This window comes from Misgurnus anguillicaudatus, chromosome 20 (assembly GCF_027580225.2).
Source record: "Misgurnus anguillicaudatus chromosome 20, ASM2758022v2, whole genome shotgun sequence".
NCBI classification, from domain to species: domain Eukaryota; kingdom Metazoa; phylum Chordata; class Actinopteri; order Cypriniformes; family Cobitidae; genus Misgurnus; species Misgurnus anguillicaudatus.
The window spans coordinates 16,229,342-16,250,692 of NC_073356.2; the positions used below are offsets into that span (position 1 = coordinate 16,229,342).

At 35.3% G+C, this 21,351-nt stretch overlaps 1 protein-coding gene across 29 annotated transcripts in view; it reads left to right on the forward strand.

Annotated features, from left to right (window-relative positions):
• rims2b (regulating synaptic membrane exocytosis 2b) overlaps positions 1–21,351 on the forward strand; it is a 132,741-nt gene that overhangs the window by 65,381 nt on the left and 46,009 nt on the right. For 19 of the 29 annotated variants that reach the window (XR_012359702.1, XM_073858182.1, XM_073858185.1 and 16 more), the window contains 14 exons: positions 2,842–2,961; positions 3,253–3,352; positions 4,476–4,599; positions 5,248–5,294; positions 5,409–5,518; positions 8,421–8,468; positions 13,287–13,417; positions 14,291–14,462; positions 14,714–14,867; positions 15,214–15,240; positions 17,751–17,819; positions 18,978–19,113; positions 20,304–20,390; positions 21,214–21,282. Coding sequence is in view for 28 of the 29 variants with exons in the window: in XM_073858182.1 (XP_073714283.1) it covers positions 2,842–2,961; positions 3,253–3,352; positions 4,476–4,599; positions 5,248–5,294; positions 5,409–5,518; positions 8,421–8,468; positions 13,287–13,417; positions 14,291–14,462; positions 14,714–14,867; positions 15,214–15,240; positions 17,751–17,819; positions 18,978–19,113; positions 20,304–20,390; positions 21,214–21,282 (1,394 nt within the window). In the remaining variant the exon portion in view is untranslated. The remainder of the gene's footprint in view (positions 1–2,841; positions 2,962–3,252; positions 3,353–4,475; positions 4,600–5,247; positions 5,295–5,408; positions 5,519–8,420; positions 8,469–13,286; positions 13,418–14,290; positions 14,463–14,713; positions 14,868–15,213; positions 15,241–17,750; positions 17,820–18,977; positions 19,114–20,303; positions 20,391–21,213; positions 21,283–21,351) is intronic. The other 10 variants (XM_073858189.1, XM_073858204.1, XM_073858207.1 and 7 more) reach the window with 4 other exon arrangements.

The following is a 21,351-nucleotide window of genomic DNA, read 5'->3' on the forward strand; positions in this document are numbered from 1 at the left end:
TACATGTCCTGCATGCTTCTCGATTCGGCCAGACGCTCCATTCTGATTGCAAAGCTGTTTTCCTCACTTGGTCACATTTCCACACTTTTCCCCCTTCTGGGATTTCCTGACATGATTTTTCCACGCAGTCCTTTAGTCTCAGCTTTAACACAGAGGTAGACTAGTGTGGGAATCAGTCTTACACTAAGCCGTTGTTTTTCTTTTCCCCTTTTCATTGTGCCATTCTTCATGCTGTCCTGTCCTACCCTGCCTGTTGTTGTTGTTTTGTCTGTTCACTACGTCTTTCGCAGTGATTAGCTTGCGTCATACGTACTGCTCGAGGATGCAAGATCCCATTTAATTTGCATTTCTCATTTATGAACGGTTTGATCAAGCTCAGTGGTTCTCTACTGGTAGATCACAGATATTTCTGACATCAAATGGCACCAAAAATGTTTTTGGTACAAACGCACAAAAACCAAAATTTAATCAATCATTGCATTGTTTTCTAAATTTTGCTTTCATCGCTCTTGGATGACAAGCACACAAAACCATGTTGATCCTGGGTTTAAGTGAACACATATTTAATGTAGTTTTTGTTCATGGTTTTCAGAGATTGGACTAGCTTCTACCACATGACAGATAAATTCGTAAAATAATGCACAAATTTCACATTAGCAACAAATAACAAAATGGGACATTTTTGTCTCTTTAAAGGGCGGTTTAATATGCTACTGTAAATATTTTACAGTGAGATGCATTTTAATATTGACAGCTGACAATGTCATAAAACACTTTTTTTGTTTTGTGGTCCACCCGATGAGATCCACTGATCTAACTCACTGTCCACTGCGCTTGAAATCTCTCACCCTGTCCTGTGCTTTGTGTCTCATCTTATTTAACACACAAACCGACCCCTCCGATTAAATGTCATCAATCCTTTTCACTTTAAAATGGAATTAAAGGGTTAGTTCACCCAAAAATGAAAAATCTGTCTTTTATACAGCCATTATGAAACACAAAGAAGGTATTACAGGTTGTCCAGATGGCCAAAAGTATGAAAGATTTTTAGAAAGTACTAAATAATTTAAAATGTATACCTTTGCTCGAATGAGGTGAATGATATAATGATATTTTAGTTTTTGGGTGAACTATTACTTTTAAAACTACATGTTATAAGCTTGAATATGCTTAAAAATTTGTTATGATTATTTATTACCTGGCTCTCTAAAATGCTTGATTCTGATTGGCCAATCCAAGGTTCGTTCTTTTCAGATAACTACCGCTCAAAACAATCATTTTGACAGGTACAGTTTAATATTACACACAATTAAATATAAATATGTATTTTAATAACATATCTGGCATTATATTTACAAATGATTAAACTAAATAGTATGTTTGTGACATTTAATGTCTTATCGTAAAACCAAAAGTAAACTTGTTTAACCTCACATTAGGTCGGTATGCGTTAAAAATGACCAAATAAAATATTTCAAATTAATATTTAATGTTCCTTACCTTACTTATAATGTAAATAGCTGTGTAATAAGTGAGATGGTGTAAAGGCAACAAGATGTTAATGTGAAATTTCTGCCTATCCCTCACACTTGAATTGTTTTCAGGACATTTTTTACCATGAATTTTCATTTTAAATGAACAAAATGCTTTCTTTGAAGTTAACATGACTCTAAAAAAATGCTGGGTTATTTTCGACTCGGCATTGGGTCAAAAACAGACGAACCCAACCCATTGGGTTGTTTCAACCCAAAATGCTAGATTTTTTAACCCATTGTTGAGTCAAATATAAACATTTTCTGAGTTAGTTTAATGCAACTGCTGGGTTTGTCCCTTTTTGACCCAATGCTGGGTTGAAAATAACCCAGCATTTTTTTTAACTGTAAATTTAAATTTAGTAAATTTAACAAATGGAAACTAGCCTGTATGGCTAAATTTGGCATATTTTCATGCTCTATGTGTTGCGTGGTTATGAATGTGAATTATCCCATTTCTTAAATAAATAAGCTCAAACTAAATAAAATTAGTAAATTCTATTTTTAAAAAAAATCTTGTTTTTTAACAAAATTTAAGTAAAAATATCACAAAAGGTGAGTAATAAATGAACACAATGTTTAGTAAATTCAACTTAATTGTATCATGTAAAATTTGTAAGAAGGAAATTAAATGTATACTTTTTGGTTGAAACTACTTGAATTATTTTAGTAAATATAACTAGGCAGTGGACTAAAAATAATAGGCTGTATTTACTTAAAAATATAGTGCATCATTTTTGCATCTACTTTTTTAAAGTAAATTTAACATGGAATTTTAAGCAATTGCTTTAATTGCTTAAAATTTAATGTAAAACTTACTTAAAAATTGCCATTGCTTAAATTGCTTAAAATGTCATGTAAAACTTACTTAAAAAATTGCAATTGCTTAAAATTGTAAAACTTAAATTTAAAAAAGTGGATGCAAGAATGATGCACTGTATTTTAATTTTTAAAAAATCCAGCGTATCATTTTTTTCAGTGTATGTAACGGTGGGTATTCCACTCAGTTACTTTAACTATGTGTTTCTTTTTTTGCTTACACCCCAGTACTGTCTCAAACCCTCCTTAACATCCTGCCGGTTTTTTTGTTTGTTTGTTTTTTTGGGTGCGTAACGGCTAAACTGCATTTCATGTCGATTTTTCATCTCAACTGACATTCATTAAATGACAGTAGGGGCGGTTTGTGTCTTTTCTGCAAACATGAGTTCACCTTTTCCTTAATTTTCCCATAGCTGTTGCATGTGTGCATAATGTGCAGTTTGGATGCTTGTATTAAATCCAGAGGTATATTGTCACTTTGACCCTGTAGCACCCGGTGACATGGCAACAGTCCAAAGATGGAGAGCGCCTAATAGGGCGGATAGTACTAAACAAACGGATGAAAGATGGCACAGTGCCCAGAGACACAGGCGCACTGCTGGGCCTCAAGGTAAGAATGTCTGATAAGAGACCCTCAAAGTTCAGTCATGCAAATGACCAACCCTTATAAAAGAAGAGAGTTTGTCATCAAAATATTGTGGACTGAATTTTGTCCACGGCTCTCTTATCTCATAAAGCTTAAATTCTCTAAATAGAGTATAAATTCACCTAAAAAGTTTCAACCTTGTGTTAAAGACTCAAGATCCTAGTAAAAAAAAAATGTGTGTGGCGAAATACGATTACAGACATATTTCTATTACATTTACTGTAAAGCATATTGTAAACAGTTTTTATATTGCAGGTGGTGGGTGGGAAGATGACAGAGTCTGGGAGACTGTGTGCTTTCATCACAAAGGTGAAGAAAGGAAGTCTAGCAGATACCGTCGGTCATCTCCGACCAGGTAAGCGTATCCAAGGCAAATAAACACTTTCTGTTCGTGCTGCTGTTAGAAATAAATGCTGTCATTTAATACTGTGAATATAGCTGCTTGATTGTTTTGCATGGTATTTTTTGCAGTTTTACCATGTGTTCTTTTGTACTAATATCTATTTACTGTAAAGCTGCTTTTCTACAGTGCAGAATTGTGAAAAGTGACTTTCTAGGCAGTACACAAGCATGGCCTAAATGATGTAACTCAAATATAGATTTCAAAATGATAACATTTATAAGATTTGTGCACATGACCTGCTTTCTAAGTTAGTGGCATTTTAGTCGAAGACTCATGAAGGATGCTAACTGGTCATAAATGATACTTTACTGTAATACAGTGAATTTTGTGTACTGTTTATAAAGAATAACTATTAATTCTTTACCCGCCAGCGTTTAAAAAAAAAAGTTGCCAGCCAGTGCCAGCATTATTTATGATTTTCACAAAAGTTTAATGCCTTCCAGAAAATGTCTTCTTTAAATATATAAACATACAATATATCAAATGAAAGAACAGACCCTCTGGTTTCAAACAAAAAAGAAAAAAGTTTCATCCTATCTTCATTTGTTCTCTATTTATCACCTCTCAAATATGAGTATGTTTCTTCAAAAATATCAAATGTTGAGCAAAAAGTTGAGCTAATTGCTTTTTGTGAAAGATTTTTGATAGAAATACACAGAGTTTGACCTGAGGGGTTGCTTTAATAAGTTGGGTAAGAGCGCCTTCTGGTGTATAATAGCGGAAATATGGATTGCCGGAAAGACTTATCATCGGCAGGGAGATGTTTTGTCTTAATTGACGAGTTAACTCGTCAATGGCGGGGAAAGAGTTAAACTTGGCAGACTATTTACTGTATTCATTCGGTTTATGAACAGACATGGTTTATACTTAACAAAACTACATTTTCCATCATTCCCTTTGACTTTGCAAGAAAGATGACCTAAACAGAAAATTGTAATGCATAGTCTTTATTAATGCTGCATTAGTGCTTGATAAGCATCCTGCCGTTTTGTGTTTTGAATATTGGACAGGACAGAAATAAACATGCAGCGTAAACATTCAGAGCTGTAGATGTCTTGTTTTTGTCCGTCCGCAGGTGATCAGGTCCTGGAGTGGAATGGCAGGGTCTTGCAAGGAGCCACATTCAAGGAAGTTTACAATATTATTCTAGAGTCCAAACCGGAGCCCCAGGTGGAGCTGGTGGTCTCACGCCCGATTGGGTGAGTTGAAGCGGGTGATGGATCATTATTCTGCGCTATACTCAACATGCCACTTTGGGGACACAAAGCTCATTGTGCCTGACAATGTTGTTTTATGAAGAAGGATGGCCGGTGAGAGCTGAACGGATAAATGTGCCCAGACACACGTACACAACAGACTTAAACATGCCCACTCAATAAAGGCTTTTTTCTGGTAAAAACACCTTGCAGCCTGCTTTAGGAGGACGGCTTGACATGCTTAGAAATTATTTAAATGCCGGCAGGGCCGGTACAGTAAGACATGTGAAGGATCTAGCAACAGTATATAGCAGATTCTGTCTTAAATCACAGGGGGGTCAGAACCTACCCCACCATATACCTGTAATGTTACCTAGCTAATAGTCATTACATTTACACTTCAAAAACATTGGGTAACACTTCTTGAAGGGGTGTTCATAAGACTGACATGACACCTTCATAATCATGACATGAAACATGTCATGAACATGAAGGAGATTTTATGACAACTGTCATTAAGTGTCATTCATTCAGTCATGTCATTTTTAATGCAAAGATGACATTGTTTGAGATGTCTTTGTTATGACAACTTGACACAGACAGCATTTACATCAATTCTTACTGATACCTTGAATTACTCTTTTCATGTAGAGATGTCTCTAGAATACCCGAGAGCACACATGGACAACTTGAATCAAGTGAGTTTTGTCACTCCCCACACACAAAACTCATCAATATGTGTGCATTACATCAGCTAGCGGGAATCAGTGCTTAAATCAGTGCTCTAATCCACATATTTTCATCTATTTAAGGTTCAAGTTCCTTTGAATCCCAGAAAATGGGCCCTTCTATCTCTGTCACGTCCCCCATGAGTCCTGGCATTCTCCGGGACACCCCTCAGTATCTGTCCGGACAGCTCTCGGTAAGTACTCACAATGTCTTTTGATGCACGTTTGACAGATCTTTTGACTTCTGTTGCTTTTCTTTGTCTGGTCATCTGAGGATTTAGAAGTAGGATGTACTACATAGTACAAAATTAGTAGCATGACTAAGATCTTACTGCTTTGAGATCACAGATAAGATGCTGTAAGAACTTTTAAAAGAAGGCCTAAATTAAACCTCCTAATTTTGATAGGAGATAGGCGATTTTAGACAGATGTGACAGTCTTGATTGCAGTCGTGAACTCAAAAAAAAAAAACTTGAAAGAAAAATGTATTATTCGTTTTCAAGCTTGTTACCTTGACAGGGACTTGGCAGCTGTTAGGTTAAGTTATATTTACTTAAACCAACCAACCCTAATCCTACTTGCATTATAAAATTTAGGGGCAGTGTATGAATATTAAATACTTTTTGCATAAGTACCCTTAAACTATGGGCCTGAGACATCTGCCAGGTAAGTTTCACACAGATGGAGCAATTAAACCCTAGCATAAAATATGCTTAAATTCAACATGAAATGACATTAATTACTTTCTTCTTAAACTAAGTAATACTAATAAAATGTTGTTTTTTTCATAGTTTTTCATCAAAATTTATACTTATCACTATGCCCTCTTAAGTTTTAAACCTCTTATCCAATCTCAACCTACATTTATTTTGTTACACTGTAAAAAAATATTTTAAAAAAACTAAATTTGGTTGTTTAAATTAAAAAAGTAAGTTACCCGGTTGCCTTAAAAATTGAGTTAATTCAACTTAAAAATATTAGTTAAAGGTATAGCGGAAGATTTCCCCGAATTTTTGAAAAGAACAGCCCCTCCACTTTTAAAAAAAATGCACATGCGCAACACTCTACCTGCTTCCAAGAGGTAACGCCTATTATATGTGTGCACGAGAGAGAGCATGCACAAGCCTCTTCTCTTCGCCCTGTTTACAAGTTGATGCCGGCATGGCTCATACATCGAGATGTTTACCTTGTCTGCTAGTGCTGCAACAACATATGTGTAATGTTTTCAGTTTGGACAGCTCTTATATTTATTTTAGTCTAGGACTAGTCTAATCCCTGTCTGGGAAAACGCCCCTATATGTCTGACAACAGAACAGATAATATGTGAAAATAGCATTCAGTTGTGTTAAAATACAATAAAACAAACAATGACTGTCAGATCAGACAGAGAGTAGAAAACAGATTATCCAACAGATTAAATAGCTAATCAAAAAAAGAACACTTTATTAATAAAAAAATAATCGTTAGAGTAGTCGACTAATCTGAAAAATAATCGCTAAATTAGTCGACAGAAGAAATAGTCGTTAGTTGCAGCTCTAGTGTCTGCGTGGTTCATGACTTGTGCTAGGGCTAGCATCGCTAATCATAGCTTACATCAACTTTACTAGCAGTGACTTTAAATGGATTTCTCCAAATAGCATGACAAACTTTATACCTGTTGAGTAGAAACTTCGCGACTCAGGCATCAGTGGGAAGCCCAACATGTGTGAAATATTCTCCCAAAAACACTCTGGTCTTGTTTCTTTCTTCAGACGCCTTTCTCTTCTTGTCATGCAATTCGTAGACACGTTTTCTCTTGCGAACCCCAGACATTTTGAAAAACACGGTGAGAATTCAAGCTTCAATGAATGGCTGAAACTGTAGCCCACCACACATATATACCTCAAAGTGCGCATGTGCAGAAAGCGAACCTGGGGACGAGCACGTACGACGGCCTTACGTCATCATATCATCAGAATGATGGACAACTAGGATGACCAATAGTCTTGATGATCCACCATGAAAAAGAAAATCTTCAGCTATACCTTTAACTAAAAAACACACAATTGTTGTCAACTAATATTTTTAACTCAAGTTAAGGCAAACAGGTAACTTACTTTTTAAAGTTAAACCAACATTTTTTACAGTGTGCTTTTTCTCTCCAAAATATGTCATATTATTGAAAGTTAAGGGGGTTGTGAATTTTTTGATTGTTGATTTTAAGGCATTAACAAAGAGTTGTGACTTTTGTCATTTTAATTGTTACCGATTGTGAATGTATTTTAAAATCGGCTTTGTTTAAGAAGCTGACTGATATGTGTCTCTGTCTGTTTTGCACTGCAATCTATCTGTTTTCTGTCTGAATGGAGTTTTTGTGTTGACACTTTTGTTGTTTGGGCGGTTGTAAACCTTTTTTTAAATGAGGGAGATTTATCCTAAAATGCTAGAGTACAGGACACACACAGACATGCAGGCTGGTTATTGCATGTATAGTATTACTAAAACAGTTTTTAAAGTTGTTATACTGTTATGTAAATGTGCAAACTATGAATGCTGTCTGTTATACATTATCTGCCATTTACCGGATGTGTTTTTCAAATAAGCTAGGTATCATCCTTTCCAGTTATACAATTGATAGTTTATGCCATATGCCATATTTTTGTGACGCATCACATTTGTTTTGTTGTTCATGCATGCATAATGCATTGTGGCGTTAAAAACAGCAATGTTTGTTTTAATTAATACCAAATGCTACAGTGTCTGTATTGGCACTAAGTCCATTATATATATATATATATATATATATATATATATATATATATATATATATATATATATATATATATATATATATATATATATATATATATATATATATATATATATATATATATATATATATAGCTACTGTATGTGTATATATAATATAGTGTCCATATTGCCCTGGATATTTTATGACTCTGCTATGAATGTTTCATCATAAATGTTCTTGTAATGCTGAAGATGATAAGTTAGGCTAAATCTCTTCTCAGTTGGGTTGTGTTGATTTAAGTGCCTCTGTGCAGTTTTGGTTTAGTTTTATTGCTTTTGTTTCCTTTGTTAATTTTGCTTATCCAGAGCCCATGCCTTAGTAGAAGAACCACGCCTTTTGTCCCTAGGGTTCAGGTAACATCGTCAGACTTCTCTGTCTGTCTTTTTCTTCGCTCAGCCTTTTTTCTCTTTTATTTCTGGCAGTCTTTTTCACTCCATTAAGTTATTTGGAAAATGCACTGCAGGAAATCGGCAGCATTCCAAGGCCCCTCCTTATTTGTTTGGTTTGAATTTTGTCCAAAGCGTATTGCTCTTGCAATTATAATTGCATCCACAATACAGAGTATGAATTTTGCTTAATATTTTAAACACCATCTTGCAGAAGCCTGACATATGCTGCATGAATTACATACCTGCTTTAAATAGAAACAGTAAATGTTAGCATGTTGTCAAATTAGCACATTAAATTGAACTTGATAACATATAAGTTTCTTTAAATTGAAAGCATTTAATTTTTCATTCTTTGTCAGGTATCACAGAACATTATATTTGTATTGTATGATATCAGAATTATAATTGCCATCCATTTTCATTGTCTGTGTTTTGCTGGATTAACGTTTGAACTACAATCTCTAAAAATCACTTTTATGCAACTTAGAAGTTCAGTATTTGTGTGGATTTATCGGTATTATCAAATATTATTTTCTGTGATGCAATGGAAGGCTACAGTTTGTTTACTGGCACCTTTTTCAAGATAATATTGCATTTTCCAATGAAGAACATATCTTTAAACTTTATCGATGTATAAACAAATTGTACCAATGAAAGATGATACATTTTGTGGGTTGGTTTTTTTGATGTGGTCTGGTTGATTTGTTTCATTTCATAACAACAATAACTTTTTTGGACAACACATGAAATGCAGTTGATGTGTTTTCCTGTATTGTGGAGTTAACTCCTGTATGATAAGCTGAATACATATCTTAAATATAATACGAAATCCCCTATTTGATACCTGACAGCAGACACTAGAAAAACCAACTCACAACCTGAAGCCATAACAGATCATAGCTGATTTCTTTTTAATAATTATATATTTTAATGTTTGTGTCGCGTACAAACATGATTTTCTTAATCTAATAGGACGTAGACGTTGATCATAAATTAATGGTACAATTTGTTTGCGCCAAAGCCTCTACCCCTTCTGCTGTTTTAAGACTGGAAGCTATCTGGATTGCTTCAGTCTGTATAGAGCACTTTCTTTTGCTTTGCTGCATGAATTAGTACTGGACTATTTTTAGAATAGCAAGTACTCTCTAAAGGTACAGTATAGACGCGAGTTTCCTGTAGCTCTTGTGATGTGCTAGAAAGGAAGGGCAACTGCTTTGAAGTCAGAGAATATCTATCACTGATTATTGAAATAAAATCTATAAATAATGAAATGGTAAGTAAATCAATAAATATTTATTTAAATAAATCAGTCATTTTTATTGATTTAGTAATTTTATTAAGTATGTTTGTCCTGCTGATGTTTGGAACCTCTTGTTGTTGCCCTTTCCTTTTTTTGCGGTGGGTGGAATTTAGTTATAAGTCTATCATTTGTCAGATTTAGTTTTTCTTGCTCAGATAGCTGCAACTGAGACTTTCAAAGCTATTTAAATATCTGATTTGAGTCAAAGTGAAATGATCAAATAGTGCAATTTAATTTGTCTTAAATTTCTTTTACTAAGTCTTTTCTTCTGTGTGGCCTTCTTTGATTTGATTTGGATTGCTGGGCTTTGAAAGTGTCTGTTAGTTTCACATTAAAAGTCATCTTATTGGGTGAGACTCCACAGCCAAGACTCACAGTCACAGGACACGTGTAGTAAAAATGCACTTAAAATGTACATCTACTGGACAATCATACAGCATTTGCATTATTGAACGTAAATTCTTTTACTCACTACACTGTAAACAATTCCTTGTTTGCCCATAATTTTTATGTTTATTCAACTTGAATTTACTATTCATTTCAACTTTCTTGACCACTGTAAAAAGTGAAAGTTTGATCTACTTAAACAAATGATGTCAGTCGGTAACTTCACCATCTACTGCGCAAGCTCAACTCCTTTAGAGTGAGCAAGCACATTATGGAAATAGTCTATAAGAATCTGATACAGAGTATTCTAACTTTCAACATGGCGATGTGGTATGGTAATTTAAACGTAAAAGGGAGAAGCAAGCTGCAGAGAATAGTAAACCTTGCCTCAAAAATCAAAGGGACAAATCAGAAACAACTAAGTTCCATGTACGAGGATGTTCTCAGGAAAAAAGCTTTTAAAATAGCGAACGATCCTACTCATCCACTTAATAAGGAGTTTGAACTCCTTCCCTCTGCCAGACATTATAAAGTACCTAGGGCAAATCGTAATATTTTTAAAAATTATTTTATTCCTAATGCTATTTGGACGTTGAACAACCGTATTGTACGTAATTGCTACTGCTGTGTTCATTGTTGCTTTGAAGATGTCTGTGTGCTGTTCTTGTTGTTGTTGGTTTTATTGTTGTTATTATGAGACCAAAGGCAAATTTCCACATTGTGGACAATTAAATTAAATTAAATTAAATTAAATAACACTTAAAAAAATTTTTTTTAAGTTTTTTCAACCTAAATTTTTTTTAAAGGAATATTCCATTTTCTTAAAAGAAAAATCCAGACAATCCACTCACCACCATGCCATCCAAAATGTTGATGTCTTTCTTTGTTCAGTCCAGAAGAAATTATGTTTTTTGAGGAAAACATTGCAGGATTTTTCTCATTTTAATGGACTTTAAGAGACACCAACAATTAATACTTAACTCAACACTTAACAGTTTTTTCAACGGAGTTTCAAAGGACTATAAACAAACCCAAACGAGGCATAAGGGTCTTATCTAGCGAAATGATTGTCATTTTTGACAAGAAAAATAAAAAATATGTACTTTTAAACTACAACTTTTCGTCTAGGTCCGGTCCAGCGCGACCTAACGTAAATGCGTAAGGACGTATGGAGGCCACGTGTTACATATATAAAACGCACATTTGCGGACCATTTTAAACAATAAACTGACACAAAGACATTAATTAGTATCAGTTGACATACAACAACGTCGGACCGGTCCTCTTTCAACACACTTGTAAACACTGGGGCGGAGTTTCGCGTTGGTCCTCTGTGATCTATTGACGTCATGACGTATTGCGTGGGGTCAGATGGCGCATCACGACCGGATCTACATGGCGGGAGGTTGTGCTTTGGAAGTGTATGTTTGTTGTTTTTCTTGTCAAAAATGACAATCGTTTTGCTAGATAAGACCCTTATGCCTCGTTTGGGATCGTTTATAGTCCTTTGAAACTCCGTTGAAAAAAAATGTTAAGTGTTGAGTTAAGTATTAAATGTTGGGTTCTATTAAAGTCCATTAAAATGAGAAAAATCCTGCAATGTTTTCCTCAAAAAACATAATTTCTTCTGGACTGAACAAAGAAAGACATCAACATTTTGGATGACATGGTGGTGAGTAAATTATCTGGATTTTTCTTTTAAGAAAATGGACTAATCCTTTAAGTTTCACTTGTTTCATTTTTACGAAGTTCATAGACTTTTTAAGCATTATTCGTTTAATTTTGTATTATTCGATTCATTTGAATTCAAATTCAATTCAAATTTATTTATATAGCGCTTTTTACAATATTGCATTGTTTCAATGTTTCAAAGCAACTTTACACAGAGAACACAAACAACTGGAAAAGTATTAAACATAGAATAAAATACAATTTATTATTGCTAATTTGTAATCTACTAAATTGATATCTAAATATTACTGAGACTATGGGACATTCGTCAATTAATATTATATTTATGACAAGTATCAATTTTAACAAGGCATGCCTCTACAGTTTACAAGGAAATCAAATTAATAAATCAAATTTTATTTATATAGCACATTTTGGAGTGGACCAAAGTGCTGTACAATAACATAAAAATATACACAAGAGAAATAAACACAGCAAAAAAATAAGAAAAAATATAAAAAGGAAGCAGAATAATAAAAGATCCAATATTAAAAGAAAATTTAAAACATTAAGGAACATTAAAAGCCAATGAGAAAAGATGCGCCTTAAATGTAATAAAATGTAAGCATATCACAAATGGGGCTCCTCTGGTCTTTGTTCATTAATGATGCCTATATTAACATGTTTAAATCTTGTGACTATACTTTCGAATGCATTTTTAAGTTTTGTCCAGTAGACTTTCATTTTAAGTGCATTTGTGTAAACGTAGTCTTTGTTTGTTTTCAAAAGCTGAGTGTCGGATCGAAATAATATTTTTTTATAATTGTCAATAACTGACAGCAGGTCACAAATTCTGCCCATAAATCTTAAGTTATATTTACCCTACAATATTCCTTTAACATTGGTACTTCCACAAATCATCCAACATTGTTATAGCAAACTATGTGATTTAAGGCTTAGAGAAAAAATTGTCAAAAAATGGTCCCTCGCTGCCTGTCACTTTCAAGAAGTACACCTTTGCACCATAAGAGTTCATATTCGGACTTAAGAGGTATATATTGGTACCAAAGAATGCATATTAGTACCTCAAATGTACATATTGGTACACAATCTATACATATCTGTACCAAAATGGAACATATTAGGACCTTCACTGACAGCTTGGGGGCATTTTTTTAGACAGTGTAGGTAAAATTATCTATTATTTGTCTATAAATGTAGAATGTAGCAGATATTATCTCAGGCTTAGATAGTGAGAGGTCTTGTTTTAGTTTGTGTCTGCTGTAATGTGTGCGCTCTGGTAAAGTTGTGCCAAGCATGCAATGCTCCCAGCAGTGCATCTGAGGCTTCTGCAGGTCTGTCTCAGTATCTCTGGAGTGAGATCCTCCTGCAAACTTCCTAACAAAGACTGTCTATCCATGCAGGTAAAACTGTGGTACGATAAAGTGGGACATCAACTCATTGTTACAATCCTGGGAGCCAAAGACCTGCCTGCACGGGAAGATGGGCGGCCTAGGAACCCCTATGTAAAAATCTACTTCCTCCCAGACAGAAGGTACAAGCATGCCATGGGTCAAATATGTTAATAGTTTCTTCCCTCAGGAACATCTCTAGCTTCTAACTTTGCTACGTTCAAATAAAATGTTGGGTCAATAAGTCTTGAAACCCAGGACCATTATATTTTCATAACAATTAAAGGGATAGTTCGGCCAAAAATGACATTAAACCCATGATTTACTCATCCCCAAGCTGTCCGAGATGCATATGTATATAATTTTTCAGATAAACACATTTTCAGTTATTTTAGAAAATGTTTTAGATCTTTCAGCCAATCAAATGCAAAGCTACGGGGTCCACGTCCCCCAAGTCCAAAAAATGTGCATCCATCCTTCACAAAAAATATCCAAACAGCTCCAGGATGATAAACAAAGGCCTTCTGAGGGTAATCCGTGCGAGGTTGTTGTAGAAATATCCACATTTAAAACTTTATAAACGAAAATAACTAGCTTCCGGTAACGCCCCCATCTTAGTCGCATCTGCATTCAAGATGAGAGCGTACGGCGTTTGTGCAAGGTTCTGTGGTGCTGCTCTGTGCCCCCGCCCTCCGAATTTGTCATACGTCATTAAGAAAAGTGCGTATACTATGCTAATACTCTCTCCTGAATACAGAGGACTCTAAGATGGCGGCGCTGTCATTACCATATTGTTGAAAGCATATCATGAAACATGAAACATACATATCATGTTTTACAGAAAACGTATGGACACATTACATGATACTTTGGAAAATAATATGCTCACAATTTTGCAAAAAAAAAGGCGGTTATTCTTGTTTCTTTCCTGCGACTTGGGGTGATGTTTCATTAGATTCCCCCTGCTATAATGTAAGAAAATCAGCTGATATAAGTTATGAACTCCTTTTTCTCAGTGACAAAAGCAAGAGAAGGACAAAAACAGTGAAGAAATCCCTCGAGCCCAAGTGGAACCAGACGTTTATGTACTCCCCAGTACACAGACGAGAGTTCAGAGAGCGTATGCTGGAGATCACGCTATGGGACCAGGCCAGGGTGCGAGAGGAGGAGAGCGAGTTCCTTGGAGAGGTGAGAGAGGAACAGATGAGATTCAGGTCTCTAATAACATCATGTAGATAGAAATCTCACAACAAAATGCGAACAGGCTGTCGTGTATGACATGAACTTTAACCTTCAGATGTTAGTTGACGTGTGCCGACGATGTCCATGTGAAGTATGACATAGGCGTCATGCATCATTGCATGTATTTGTAAAAATATACATTTTTAGGAAAAGGTGTCTGCCATATACCTAAATGTAAATATGGTATGTGTGTTTAGATTCTGATAGAGCTGGAGACGGCACTGTTAGATGATCAGCATCACTGGTATAAGCTACAAACACACGACCTGTCTTCTATGCCGCTGCCCAACCCATCCCCTTACATGCAGAGACGCCTTCTACATGGAGAAAGCCCAACACGCAGGTTACAAAGTACGTACATGCACCTGCTTTTCAAATAAAAGCAAACATGTCATAAGTCTACCTATATTTAAATACTGAAGAAAACATGCATTATGGAATGACCTTATTGGATTGGTGAATAATAAACTTGATGCCTCCTTAAGGCAGCATATATATTGTGGACCAGCCATAAAGCTTTAAATATATATGCAAAGCCTAAATTGTGACGTAGGTGGGCAGCTCATTGCAGTACTTTTTATTATTTACACAGTTATGTGTCAGTATGTTTGTTTTTGTTGATATGTCTCCTGTTTTCGTTTTTTGTTTCCTTAAAACCAAACTGTTACTCTCTGTCAATCCATTGACACGTGTCCAGACAAGGGGCCGTATTATTACAACTCAGGTACAGTAACTTGAGCTTGCTTGCCCCAGCTAGCATGTGATTGGTTATTGTATGACTCCAGAGTTATGATCCCTGCACAGAAACATGCATGGAGTTCTTTAATGTCCATTGCTGCTATTTCCTGATACACATCCTTACATTTCAGCTTGTCTTCCCTTCAGACCTGATCTCTCATGGATAGTTTAGATGGAAAGTTCAGTTTATTACTGTTCCTGAGTAGATCTGTTGTGGACCGCTAACACTTTTCCTTAACCTCTCACAACTCTTCTCTTAATGTTTGTTGGTTTTGCTTTGTGACTAAACCAAGATAAGCCTTAGAAAAGTTTATAGTTCTTCAGAAACTTCAGCTTTTTAAAATCGATTGTATTTGTATAACATAATAATAATAATAACTTTTGAGAAGTTTTATAAACAGCCTTTAAAACAGAATTTGTAGTATACAGTATGTAGTCACGTGCTACTGTATCTACATGAAACAAAAAAGTCAGCACAATGTAATAATTTGTTTTTACGCAATAAGTACTTTGTTTCAACTGACTTTTTTGGTTAAAGCTGCAGTCCGTAACTGTTGAATCTCTTTTGCCATCTCAGGGATGTGATTTTTCCGCATAAATACGGATTCACTTATTTTCTTAATCCTGGTGGGATGAATGGTTTAAATCATGTAAATCCTATGAGTTTAATTTTTGTGAGGGGGGATGTGCGCACTCACTGTTTGTAGATGTGCACTTCGCCGTCATCCAACATGTATCCCTGACATTTGGTTTTGTTCGACTTAATGCAGCACCGCAAAAGACGACAGGCAGGTGACATCAAAGTTACATGAGAAATTATAAACGAGTCTGCTTCCGAATCGTTTTTGCGCTACTTTGATGTCATCCGCCTTTTTTGCGTTCTTCAGGATACACATGCTTGTTGAGAATGCACAGAGCGACTACATCAGTCGAGCATAAGACACAATAAACCCTTATAGTGACCACCGGCTGAACCAGTTTAATCCGCTTACCCGCTTCCTATTCCTACCGTGTTTATATATATAAATATATATTAATTTCTCCCAAGGGTTTTTTGTCTTTCTAGGAGTTTTTCCCACTGGGTTTTCTCCTAGGGGTTTTTTCGTCCCCGGGAGAGTCAGCCAACTTTGGCTTAACTTAGCACTTTACTTTATACGTTACATTATTGCTATGCTCGCTTGTACGGTTTATCCTTAGCCGCAATATTCTAGTTCTTATATTATCTATTGATTTTCTGTGTTCTCCCCTACATTTACTCATGTAAAGCTGCTTTGCAACAATTAACAATTGTGAAAAGCGCTATATAAATAAAATTGAATTGAAAATTGAATTGAATAAAACCTTATCACAAATCAAGCATACATGAAATTAACCGCTTCAATAAAAATAGCTCAAATAAGCATAAATCAGAAATAACTATTTATGTAGAAAGTTTATCATTTGCATGTGTTTATAAGTCTTGCAAATGTTAACAATAAGCCATTTTAGACTATTTGAGGGACAAAGATGCTAAACTGAGCTATTTTCTGCACGCATAGACATCCACACACTCAATTTTTTTTTGTCTTTGGGCAATCACATGCCTGCATCTCTGTTGTTACTATATGGTTACATGCATTGTGAATTAGGTTTAGTAACTTAGTTTCTCAATAACTGATTTTTAATTAAAAAATGATGGATTGCAGCTTTAAAAACCTACTTTCTACTGTCAATTTGAGCTGGGTGATATGTATAAATGTAGCATTTTCATAATAAATATTATATGAAACAATACAATAAAATAATGAGCACGGTAAAAACATGATTTTAAAATAATATTTAGTCAGTGAAATTTTTCATTGCAATGCATGGTAACAAACAGTAATATATACAGTATTGATATGGTAACAAACAGTAATATACAGTACATATATTTACTAAAGTACATATATTTACTAAAACATTAGAGTAATGTAATATTAAATGTAATGCGTAAACATGTAACATGCAAATAACAATTAGCAAGTTAAAGTGTAATGAAATCCTTGGAATATTCACAGACAATATTATGTATATAAAACATTTGTATAATATCAGTACAATATCAGCCATTATATCTGCAACACAAAATCAGGCATTGTATTACAAAATGCCAACACCAGTTCACCACTAATGGGGCATACACACCAAATGCGAAATCAACGATTTGCGGGGGTGGATTAAATACAAAGTCAATGCAAAGATGCCAATAGACGTGAATTCGGGTGGGGCGATGTGATTGCTGCCAACACGTGCTTTCTGCCTCAAACACGTCTTCCGTGCAAGTTGAAAAAATTTGAGACATGATGCAAATATATGATTCATAATGCTTTGAGTTTGGTTTGTACGCAGCATAATACTCAGCTATGATTATGCAGTTTGGTTTGTGTGTGTGTGTGTCTATAATAAACCTAACATGGTCTCTCTCTCTCTCTCTCTTTCTCTCTCTCTCTCTCTCTCTCTCTCTCTCTCTCCCAGGGTCTCAGAGAATCAGTGACAGCGAGTTCTCTGATTATGACTGTGAAGACGGGATCGGTGTTATCTCAGGTACAGCTCAGTCTACCATGTGTTGGCATAAACACTGTGCTTAGAAAACTGCTAAAACTTTTTTTTATTGTAAGCCTTTCTTTCAAATACGTGTCAGACTGATGAAATGTCTCATAGAGGTATTTCTAGCAAATTAGTTAATTTGGACCTATCAATAATATATTTTTTACTATCTTTAATATTTTAGAAAAAGGCTTTAGTAAGGTCATCAAAACTAAAATATGGAATAAATTAATGAATAAAAAAAAGTATCAAATCCAAATTGATATTTGGTTTTAAAGTGGCCATCTCTGCACACTTTTTGCAGTCACTGAATACCTGGTGAACATACCATTAACGCCTGATGACTACTTTTCCTTAACCAACTGGCTTAACTTACCCTTTTAGAAAACTTAATTTAAAATAAAAAAAAAACACATTTTTGTCTGCTTATGTACAAAAGTTCTGCTAAATGACCCAGTAGAGCACTTTTAAAAGCCAGACGGGAGTTTTTTCTGGAATGATCTCTGCTGTTCTAGCAGGCACGAGCTGTCCTCATTTTGTGTACGTTTTTTCATGCTGATCAACAAATCAAATTAAAGGATATTGTCAGAGAGAAGATTACTGTGAACACTTCCCCTCCGGACAGGCAACTTTAGGACCGACTCAGCACTCAATGTCATTTCACAATGATGTAACAAAATCTTTTTGGGGTTTATATATTTATTGATAATCTTTAAACATTTTAGGTTGGATTTGTTTAGAACACTAACCTTAAGTATAAACTTTCTGTATAGTAAAAAAGCCTGTACAGCCCTGACAAACTCCATTTAAACAGAATTAGAATAAAAGTTGAAAATTCATATTACTTGGATGATTCAACATTAATAATCACTTAAATCATTGTCATAATTACTTAGTGATTTGAGTTTTGTCTTCCTTTCATTTATAAATGCCAATGAACTGCTTTTTGTACATTTTGTAGTTGAAAATAAACAGCACGCCTCTAAGCACAGCAAAGTGACTATTATGTATAATTTCATGTACATAGACTCAAAGCCTAAAATGGAAGCTTAAAATGTATTGCTTTGCAAGCACAACTTTCTTTGAGGAAACAAAAATCATATATTTCAGTGAATATTGTGTGTTTAACACATGTGTTGCCATTTTCTCCCTTAGATTACCGACATAATGGCAGGGATTTCCAGAGCTCAACGCTGTCTGTACCTGAGCAGGTTATGTCGTCCAATCACTGTTCACGATCTGACATTATTCGCACACGGTCACGGTCCCCCAGCGTTCCTCCACCACAGAGGTAACCTAGTAGTTTTTCGAAAAAATGTACAAGAAGGTACAAAAGTTGTCACTGGTGCGGTACCTTTTCAAAAAGTACTCTTTTGTACCTAAAAGGTGCACATTGGTACCTCCATGTTACACATTGGTACCTTTGAGGTACATACTGGCATCTCAAAGGTACACACACATCTGTACCAAAATGGTAAATATTAGGTACTTTTAAAAAGTGACAACTTTCGTATTTTTTTCTGAGAATGTGGTTTACAGAATTTGCTTAAGTCACAGAAATATGTTTGTTGTGTTAAGACACCCATCACCAGGCCCAAACGGAACAACGCCTGCAGATTTCCGCAGAAAACTCAGCGGAAATCCACAGATTTAATGCCTGTCATTGATAAGTACACATACCCCACGTTTGAGGGTGTTTGTGACCAGTAATTGTCATTGACAACAAGCACACATACATAACCTATCCGGTGCGTTTGTGAGCCGTCATTGACAAGTACATAAACCCTGCGCGTGCTGTTTGCTTTGACCGTTTTTAATGATAGAGAGCACAAACCATTTGATATTTGAGATGAAATAAAACTTACCGCTGAGTTAAGGTGATTTCGCTTGACTCTGTCGTCTGTGTGACACGACAGTCAGCACATGAACATTCAAATCCGTTTACAAAACGAATGTTTGAAATTATCTTCATACGTCCTAAATTAATAATGAGAATTTGGCATGCACATTACATGCACATGCACGTTATGGTTCATGTTGGTCCAGTTTAATTCAGAGGAATCATTGGTTTGGTGTATTTATTTTCATTGTAAGCCTTTAAAAAGTAATTATTTTAGATGCAAATGTGTAATATTTACAGCTTAAATTCTCTAATATCTTTATAAACATTTAAAATCATTTCGCAGATTTTTTCAAAAATATTCCACAGAAAAAAATGGTCCCTAGCTGTCACTGGGGCGATGCTCTTTGCACCTAAATACTTTATATAGGTACCAAATGTTTACAGATATCTGTACCTAAATGGTACATTTTATAAAGGGTACTGCCTCAGTGACAGCTTGGGACCATTTTTTTACCATTTCTTCTGACAGTGAGGGCGTGGTATTAAAAATATTACTTACAACAGTTCAATTAACAACTGTCTCTAACACTTTTGGTTCACATTAAAAATAACAAGCTTCTTGTTTTCCTCTCTTCCAGCCGAAGTTTAGATCATGGTGTGAGAGGAGGACCATCAAATTACGGCCCCCGTCATCGACTGTCTGAGGACCGATATTCTCCAGACAGGTATGTATTCATGTAAGGGTGTTTTCACATATAGTTCATTTTAAAAGAACCAAACCCAGTTCAAACCAGAAAAGGAACTAGCCAAATGTGACCTCAGTCCTTTTGGTGTTCACAATATAGTGGCCCCAAAAGAGGAACTCAGAGGTGGACCGGTACCTCATTGCTTTCACATGTCAAAAAGAAATGACACCACAAAAGAACCCAAAAGCGAAGATGTGGGCAGAGTTCGGTTCACTTTTGGGTCCTTTTAGGGGGGTCTGAGATCACTTGGTTTGTTCACATATACACACTGAACTGCTTCAAGAGCGTTTGGAGAGCTCAAACGAATAGGTGTGAAAACACCCTAAGACACAAAAGCAGCATTGAGTCTGATCTTTACACAGTTCGATACTAATGCTTACATGTTTTGTACCCTTTAAAGCTCTGTACTTAGTTTTCTAAATTTCTAATACAAAGAACGTAGAAGTTTTTCAGTGAAAGAAATAATATGTATCAAAAGCTTTCATTCACTTTTTGTGGATGCATATTTTTTGCGGATAAAGATGTGCCTTCCATTTGATTCTTTTACAGTTGGCACTGTATCTTTCTTTTCTTCTACCAAATGTCTTACTAGCCTGTATTTTCTCTCTATTTTTCATTCTTTAATTTATTTATGTTGCTGATGGTTTTATCCAAAGTGGGTACAGTGCAAATGTTCTCACTATATGTGGGGGTCGAACCCACCACTGTTGCTAGTGTGTGATTCTCCTTCTTGAGCTCCAGGAGCTTATCATCTTTCCATTCCATTGAACCATGTTTCTGTCCTTGCTCCCTGTGGTTGCAGCCAATATCTTACCCTCCCTCCTCGAACCAGAAACAGACCAATCATCGACCTCGCTATCCAGGACCCCAGGTATTCTGATACCTTAGAGTGTCATTATCTTCAATTTAACCTGCTTCCATTCCCATTCTGTCCAATCAC